The following is an 8,436-nucleotide window of genomic DNA, read 5'->3' on the forward strand; positions in this document are numbered from 1 at the left end:
ACCATCTTTCACCTTCTCTGCTCGAAAATCTTTCCACTGCATCTTGAGTGGATGTTAATATTATACTTCCCGATGGCTTCAGTCTGTACGTCGGCTGAATTGATCGCGAGGTTGCAGGTTGATCGGTAATCGATACGTCTCGTTAACTCGACCCTAGAACGGCAAGGTTATTTTTTTATATTTATTCCGGAAACGCCGGGTGAAAAAACGCTCCAATTTTGTAAATTCCGTGTCTCGGGTACCTTCATCGCGTCGTTAAGGGTCGTACAGGGTCTAATTTTCTTCGTTTTTAATAAAGAATCACGTGGATAAGAAAAATGTTTGCGTAATTACCGAAAAAGTGGTCAAAAATTAGTAAAAGAAACACGAAAACGCAAGCTGTTCTCTTGCGGCGGGAAACTTAAATTCGCGAGGGATATTTTTTCACCCCCGCCACCCGTTGCCGTTCCAGGGTTAATTACGAGATATATTAAGTTGTACACTAAGTATTCTTACTCCCGACTCAACCGTAAAGTTAACTTTTCTGACCTCAAAAGCGGAACGAAAGTGGCGTATTTTTCCCTAAAACGCATTTGCAGGAAATATGACCCGAATTTAAAAGTCCTAATTTTCAATTAAATATTGCGGCCGGAGTTTAGTCGGAAATAAAGTTCTATGTATAACACAGGAATAAAAGTCGACTATTTCCTGGGGTAAAACCCACCCGCGGGAATAATCTTCCACTTTATTCCCTTGGTACATAATGTAAGTACTATTCCAATTATCATATTCGCTAGCTACGAAAATGTATATCTATTGAAAAATCCAAATATAGTAAATACTGAATTTACAATGAAGATTTACAATCAGATATTGATATTTCATTTTGAATCGCTTTAAAAACGATTTAAAATCTAAATAGATTCGTTAGATTTCGCTCTACGATGGTTCATTTCGTTCAGAAGCTTATGCTTTGTAAAATTTTCAACTGAAGTCAATTCAATATTGCCACTTATTGATCATAATCGGTATCGGTACAGTTTTGTACAATATAATATTTGTCGACGACGAGATGGTAAAAATAAGTTTTACCTTTACTAGGTTTCGTTATAATTCAACGTGACGATGAAAATTTAAGGCCACTTTCGTTGGATCAATAAATGGCGGACGTTTTATCACAAATTTCAATCGATATTTTCTAATTATTAGCAATTTTTTTTACTTTTACCTTCAATGTACACTGCTTGAATAATTTTCATTAATTAAAGCTCATTAGGTTGGCGAATTTATTCTGTGCACATCGTCTCTCAACATTCTTCCTAAGCTCGCATACAAAGGGTCGTTAAGTTATAAAAATTCGACAAACGATATTCTTTTGCCGTTAAATAACTATTCAGTAATTTAATATATTCAAAAATGTTTGAAAATTGCGGTTAACAGCCAAACGTACTCTTTTCTTTTTTGCAGTACACGCGCGCAAGCTTGATTTTAATTTTCTGGGACTAAATTTGGGGCGACGAAAAGGTACAATTAAGCAAATAATTAATACAAAAATAAAATTATTTCTTCAAAAAAAAAAAAAAAAATTATCGCATTAAATAACCATCGTTAATTCACACATTGTTGATAACGAGGGAGAAAACAATATTCTTCGCGATATTCGTACCTAAAACGAATTCGAACTTTTGTAGAAAATCAACAAGGCCGATGTTAGCCGCACTTGTGATTTTATTTCGGTTTTTCATTGACTTTAGTAAATTCGTTACATATAAAATGTTGTTTCACGTTAACTAAATATCCTAATAGTCGAGATTGTATTAGCCTGTGCAAATTACTCACACGTTCTTATCGAATTATTTCAAAGAGAAACCACTGTTGTCGGCTTTAAATAAATTGAATAAATTGAAATCAGCGTTTTCGGACTTACGACGATTTTAACCGAGCTAAGCTCGACAAACTTCACTCAAAACATTCTCCCACAGGATATGCAAAGGGATATATTTGCTCGGTTTCGATACTCGTTTCTATTCGTTCCTAGAAGCAGCAGCTCTTAGCGAGTGCCGCGAACCGCGCGCTTCTCTCGAATGCCTTTGTCTACCAGAAGCAGTAGCTGAAAGCGTGCAAAGTAGACCGAAAGAATTGGTGTAGAGTTATGAGCGTAGAGGGTGAAGAAGAAGGGGTGGAAGAAGAAAAGCAGTGCAAAAAAAGAAAAAAAAAAATAAAAAAAAAAAAACTACCACGTTGTAGGCGTGTATACACGCAGGCGTATTACAACCGTGCACCCTTCATACACAGACGCGCAAGCTCTCGAGAGGAAACGAAGGGCTTCGCGTTAACGCTTTGAAGGTTCGGGGCGGAATTTTATTGTCGAGGTAATTGGAAGACAGCGGTGTGCATCCGGCTGTCAAAGTTCGCTTTCTTAGTCGACGTATCGACTATTTTGAAGGGTCCCGTAACAGTTTCGAGTTAACACCGCGTAGCCCACATTTAAAATTATTCTATCACGATCTGTCGATGCATCGAATTTTACGACATGCATTTTCTTTTTACTAAACAAAGTCTGGTCACATTTTTTTTTTACAACTATGAATCAAAATTTAACATGTTTGGCAAGTTTATAATAATGAAAAGTGGAAGGCCATCTACGGGAACGAGATCTGTGTGAGGAAAATTGCGGAATCGTCTTCGACAACAATAGGGAAAAGTAAAGGCTGAGTAAATAAGAAATACAAAAATACTTATTGTTTGAAGAAAAGACTAGACACGGAAGAATTATAACACAAAATCATTTGACAATGCAATGAGCATCATATATATTATAAAAGGCGTATTTTAATCTTGCGACTGAATGGATGGACGAATGAATGATTAAAAATGATTAGTATTTACAATTTTACCTATACCATATTATAATATGTTGAACAAAAAGAAAGAAAAAAAAAAAAAAGGCAACCCTATACAGTTTTCATAAAAATAGGATAATTCACTTGAAATTTCTATAATAAAACAATATTGATTAATTTTACATCTACAAATACTGGTTCGAACGATTTTCTTTTTAGTTCACATCTTGTGTCTTAATTAATAAATATTTTGCCTTTTTTTTTTGGTGTGTTTGTTTTCTTTCATTAACGAAACATATTTCTTCAAATCAACAATAACCGTCAAAGTTCTTTGATCCTTTTTGTCTACGGTATCTCAACCGCTTCGGCTCATCGTCACTTCCAAAGATATCCATACACTGGATACTTTCACCCCTGAGAATCGCCCGAATTATTTTACGTACCGTGCTAAAGAATCGATTTTACAAGCTCACTTTTACCCTCAAAGTTTATAGGCGTACCGGTGGATGGGGGGATTATCTGCACCCTTGAAAATTGTTGGGAATATTTCTTTCGGTGGGTCGCTTAGTCGCACCCCTGAAGAGGAAGAAGAGAAGGTTGTTACCGGTTGTTTTCGGTAAAGTTTGATTATCCGTTGGTACTCGACGGACTAATTGAGGGGTTGTAAGAAAAAGAGGGCTCTAGATCATCTTATCTGCACTTTTGGGTAGATCTATTTTTAAGTTGCCGTGTACTTCGATCAGTTTTTATCCAATTTGAGTCGTATTGTGCGGGGTTGCGAAGCTTGTAAAAACGCACTCGTCACTCTGCTTCCCCGTAAAAAAAAACCGTAATTTTCAAATAACCGTAATTTCCAACTCGTGGCTTGGTGTATACACTGTGCAGATGATATTTAACCGAATTACACGAAATGGCAAAAACGTGCTTTGAGGAGAAAGCAGTTGCCACAATTGAAATTTAAAAACCCTTGGAATGAAGAGGGAATCGCAAGATGTACAAGGCATGAAAACTCGCTTACTCTGCTTCAGCTTTTGAATTTCATTGTACCTTTCAAGAAGATGAATAATATGAAAAAATTGATGGGAAACAAACGAGATGGAAGTGGAATACAATCCTCACGAGACTCAGGATTATCATGGATATGTGAAAAACCTAGTTAAAAAAAAAAAGAGTTCAACGTTTCAATACCTCAACGAGTAAGGCTTCCTAGGTAAAAAAAACCTGCGGTAGGAATCTATTCTGAAAACGAATCAGAACTGTCACTACACATGTACAATCCTACGTGTACTGCCGTACAACTATTAACTACTCCAGGTGAATAATCTGTGAATTACATTAAACGTATATACGTTACGCTCTGGCAGCGGTGCAAATGACGCAACAACGTTTCGCGCAATTAAACTCGACCCAAATCGAATCCGGATTTTCAGTCACTCTTCGCTGCTTTTTTTTTTTTGTTTCGTTTTGGCATCACTGCTGCAGGTCCACACGTGCCCACATATACGCATATACGGGGTGGTAAAAACATAACCTGCCAATTACTCGCCTGGTGTAGATAATCTCGTTATGTGCTTCAGTGTGTGCCCGATGAACGCTTGAGGAAGTGTCATTATTCAAAATGATTGGAATTATTAACCCTTTGAGTCATAGTGGTAAGTATTTTAACCACCTATTATTATAACCATTTTCTTTTGTATACATAAAAAACTTTTCGACATATTTCATTTCGGTTTCTTGCTATTGATGATAGTGTACTGATAGGTTTTTAATACTCGAGAGTAATTATTGCGATATAATGTAAGTTATTATTGTTGGAAATAAGTTGAAGGAATAATTCATATCCGAGAAACTTATCCCTTTATACGTATTCATCTTTCACATGAATCATAAGCTTTTGGAGTCACTTTGTACAAATTTGAAATCGGATTAAAATAACTCAAGATGGCGGATCCAATATGGCCGACAAAAATTTCAAATTCGATCGAACGAGGACGAAAAACTCTGTCCAGGGGTTTTAGGGGTCACCGATTATGAATCTGATATTAAATTTTGACAATTCAGTCCAGCAAATTCGATTTTCATCCACCATATTGCATCCAGCATCTTGTATTTTCAAAATCTGGTTTCAGATTCGTAATCTCCAAAATCACAGAATACTACCTAATACTTGTAAAAGTCAACTCGGATACAACATCGCGTGACTCAAGGGATTCCGTACGTCGAATTTATTAGTACAATTTCATGGTACAAATGGAATTACACAAGTTTGAAATAACTGGGAGACCCGACTATAGAGGAAAATCGAATGCAAACTTATTTTTACTCGTTATCACGGAGTCTACGTTATATTTGGGATTAATTAACACCATTGCTGATTCTACGAAGAGTTACCTGCAGCGTAGAATCCGAGGGAGCACCATCTCCCATGAGAAATTTTCGTTAGCCGTCATTTCGCACCTCATCATCGAGGAGAACCAGCTCAGCTCGTTCTCTAAGGGTCGTCAGGTTGCGAATCTTTTGAGGACGTGTATAATAAGGTTGGTAGGTGGTTACCGAATAATCCGAATTAAAATAACGAGCGAACGACTTTCATTCGGATTTACGCTACCGAGTTTCCCAGATAATTAAGTCTGCAAATGAGAAATCGATCTTCCGCAGCCTCATTTCTGTTCCATGCGAGCGATAATGAGGCGACGGATTCCTTCTTCTATTATTTTTTTTCTTAAGGGTATTTTTCTCGACCTTGTAGGGTGTATTTAGAAATTTTCATCGGTGTCATCAGGTCAAAAAGAAGATAAACTAAATGTGAATTGACCTCCTCAGAAATTCAGATATGTAAAACCGGCATCGGTGGTGAAAATTAAGAAAAATTACATCAAAGAACAGAGAAAGGTCAAAATAAGCGCGTCAATTTTATTTGTTCCGTTCTTTAGGTACCATTTTATTTGAGTGTAATTAGTCAAAAATATTAATAATCAAGACGGAAAAATCCGTTGGTGACCTGTTGCAAATCAAAATGGCGATAAAAGAAAAATAATCAATATTTTTTTTCGCCACTTTGATTTACAACAGGTCGCCAATCGTTTTTTTCCACTTGATTATTCCAATGTTTGATTAATTACGCTTGAATAAAATGGCACCTAAAGAACCAGACAAATGAAAATTTTCTCGCTCAACAACCTGAAAAATGTCTACTTCTTCTATTATCGTTACATTTTGAAGATAACTGTGGATAATAAGCCAAAAACCGCAATCAAAATATTAACAATTTTTTTCGATAATCGACATCTGACGTATTTATATTTTGTTTTTCTTAGAAATTTCTCACCAAGAACTTAATTTCCAATTCACGAATTACTTACTGCAATTTTAGCATGCATAAATTTTATTATCCTCAACTTCTGCTGTAATGTACTCCAGGTCTTACGAATAAAGTATGTTGACCACGTGCAACGACTTCTTCAACCATTCCATTCTTCCTCAATAATTCGACTTCAACGAATGCCAATGGTTCCAAGAGTTTGGAGACCTTAGCCTCGATCAGTATCAAATCGCCGACGGAAGCTCGTTGACTTAGTCTGCAAATTATAATTAATTTGAAAATATCATAACCCATTTACTGTTCGGGAGGCAAAATTGCATTTGAATGTAACATAATTTACGAGACATGAATATTCGTCGATACTCCCGAAAATCCGTCTCCATGAACCAACAGTGCGTGGCTGGATAAAACGTCGATTAACGTTGTCGTCAGCCCTGGATGTAAGTGTCCTTCAGTATTGATGTGATCTTCGGTTACGGTGAATTTTACTTTGGCCTGTCCGTTTTCCAAAGAAAGATAATTCAGCTGGACGAAAAAGCAGATCTTATTGTCGATGAATCATCTTTGTTTCATAATACCAGTTTATAATATATAACTCACCATTTTGAGATTGCGATCGAATTTTTTCGTCTTACTTATATATTCCGCTATTAGTTTGAGAAATTCTGCACCGCGAGTCATGGTTACCGACTATACAAGTCTCGGAGATGACGACTTGTGGCAATCGATTTCTAAATCATCACCGATGAAGTCGTATGGCTGTACAAATCTACGCATATACATGAATATTTACGTACGTAGACATACAACACACTTTGCGCTATCTTATCCTCGTTCACAATCATATCAATGGAATATAACATTGGTTACACCAACCGTCATTAGGCAAGTAGTCAGAAGTCATTCGTAATACAAACTCTGTCTACTTGTTCATTCCTCTTTACACTAAGGTGGGTCAGTCGAAACAAAGTATTTCAAGAGCTCTGAGGATTAGAAGAGCTTCTAAGTTATACGAGTGTAACATGGAAGTGGAAACTCTCAATGGTTCAATTCTATATGACTATTATAGCCACGGTATTAGAAATCTGTTCAAGGTCAACTTCAAGCCTGGTTTGAGTGAACCAATACTATTAATGCAGCTCGCCAGTATCTTTGCTGATAAGGGGAAGAAACCACGTGACATAGCGGTTGAGTCGTGAGACAAGATAAAAAATTTGATTTGAGGACAAGGTGAAATAGTAATACAAGATCTTGAACTGAAGATACGATGCAGAAGGCTTGTTGTTTTAGCTAGTCGCAAGTGGAGTACCTACGATGGGTAGGGAAGCATAATTGTTCTTCGAAAAGTGTTCGTATGGAGAAAAATTCAGAGTAATTGTAATACATCACGGATGCGCTAATTTTGATCGAGATGAAATGAATGTTCCGTATGTAAGACAGTATTTAACGCAGTGTTCTGATTTAAAGACCTTTTTTTTTTTTTTTTTGAAAGGGAGAGATAGAACGAAGCTTCTTATGACTTCGATTGTATTTTAACACACATTCAAAGGTACGAGTAAAGATTTATATCATCCAACAGTCGCTGAACGGCAGCGTTAGTAGCTGACCCGTTAACTGAATAACATATATTTAGTCAACGGCTAACCATCGAAGGGCCGAGCTGCTTAAGATTGGATCCGACAGGAAAGATAAAGTGCCTATTTCTTGTCCCCAATGTGAAAACTGAAATCATTGTAAATCATATATCATCATACATCATACATCATACATAGTATTAAAGTTAAGAACCAAAGTTACATACATTTAAAGGTACGAGTGAAGATTTGTATCATCCAACTGTCGCAGAACGGCAGCTTTATTAGCTGACCCGTTAACTGGAAATATATCTTTAGTCAACGGCTAACCATCGAAGGGCCTAACCGCTTGAGTCTGGAATTGGCAGGAAAGATGATGTGCGTATTTCTTGTCTGAAATGAAAAAACTGAAATTATTATTCATCTTATGATCATACATCATAGATCATAGATCATACATGGTATTTCAGTTGAAAACCAAAGTTTGGATGGTCATATGATCGGATGTTCAGAAAGTGACGTCACCCAAAATTTTTTTTCTCTTGACGTCATCGATCTACAGTGATCGTCGAAAATCGGTTAGCCGAATTCCTCAGTTTGGAAACAACTGCGTAGTAGAGAGGACGTAAGAGAATCGCGATCTGCAGATTTCGAGTACTGGGTTCTCTACCTCCTGGATCCTGTGCTCCGGGTCCGCTACCTGGTGAAACTCGACATC

At 36.8% G+C, this 8,436-nt stretch overlaps 1 protein-coding gene across 2 annotated transcripts; it reads right to left on the minus strand.

Moving 5' to 3' along the window:
- Positions 1-5,024: 5,024 nt before the first annotated feature.
- LOC107226262 (putative esterase C31F10.02) lies at positions 5,025-7,050 on the minus strand. Of its 2 annotated transcripts, XM_015667022.2 has the most exons (5): positions 7,021-7,050; positions 6,745-6,913; positions 6,485-6,669; positions 6,185-6,400; positions 5,025-5,452 (listed from the first exon to the last, which is right to left on the minus strand). In XM_015667022.2, the coding sequence occupies exons 2-4, from the start codon at positions 6,823-6,825 to the stop codon at positions 6,217-6,219; spliced, it is 450 nt and encodes a 149-aa protein (XP_015522508.1). In that variant the 5' UTR covers positions 6,826-6,913; positions 7,021-7,050; the 3' UTR covers positions 5,025-5,452; positions 6,185-6,216. The 2 variants fall into 2 exon arrangements, with proteins under 2 accessions (XP_015522508.1, XP_046592344.1); XM_046736388.1 differs by having other exon boundaries at positions 5,025-6,400.
- Between the last annotated feature and the right edge of the window lie 1,386 nt (positions 7,051-8,436).

The sequence above is a fragment of the Neodiprion lecontei genome, chromosome 4 (assembly GCF_021901455.1).
Source record: "Neodiprion lecontei isolate iyNeoLeco1 chromosome 4, iyNeoLeco1.1, whole genome shotgun sequence".
NCBI lineage: Eukaryota > Metazoa > Arthropoda > Insecta > Hymenoptera > Diprionidae > Neodiprion > Neodiprion lecontei.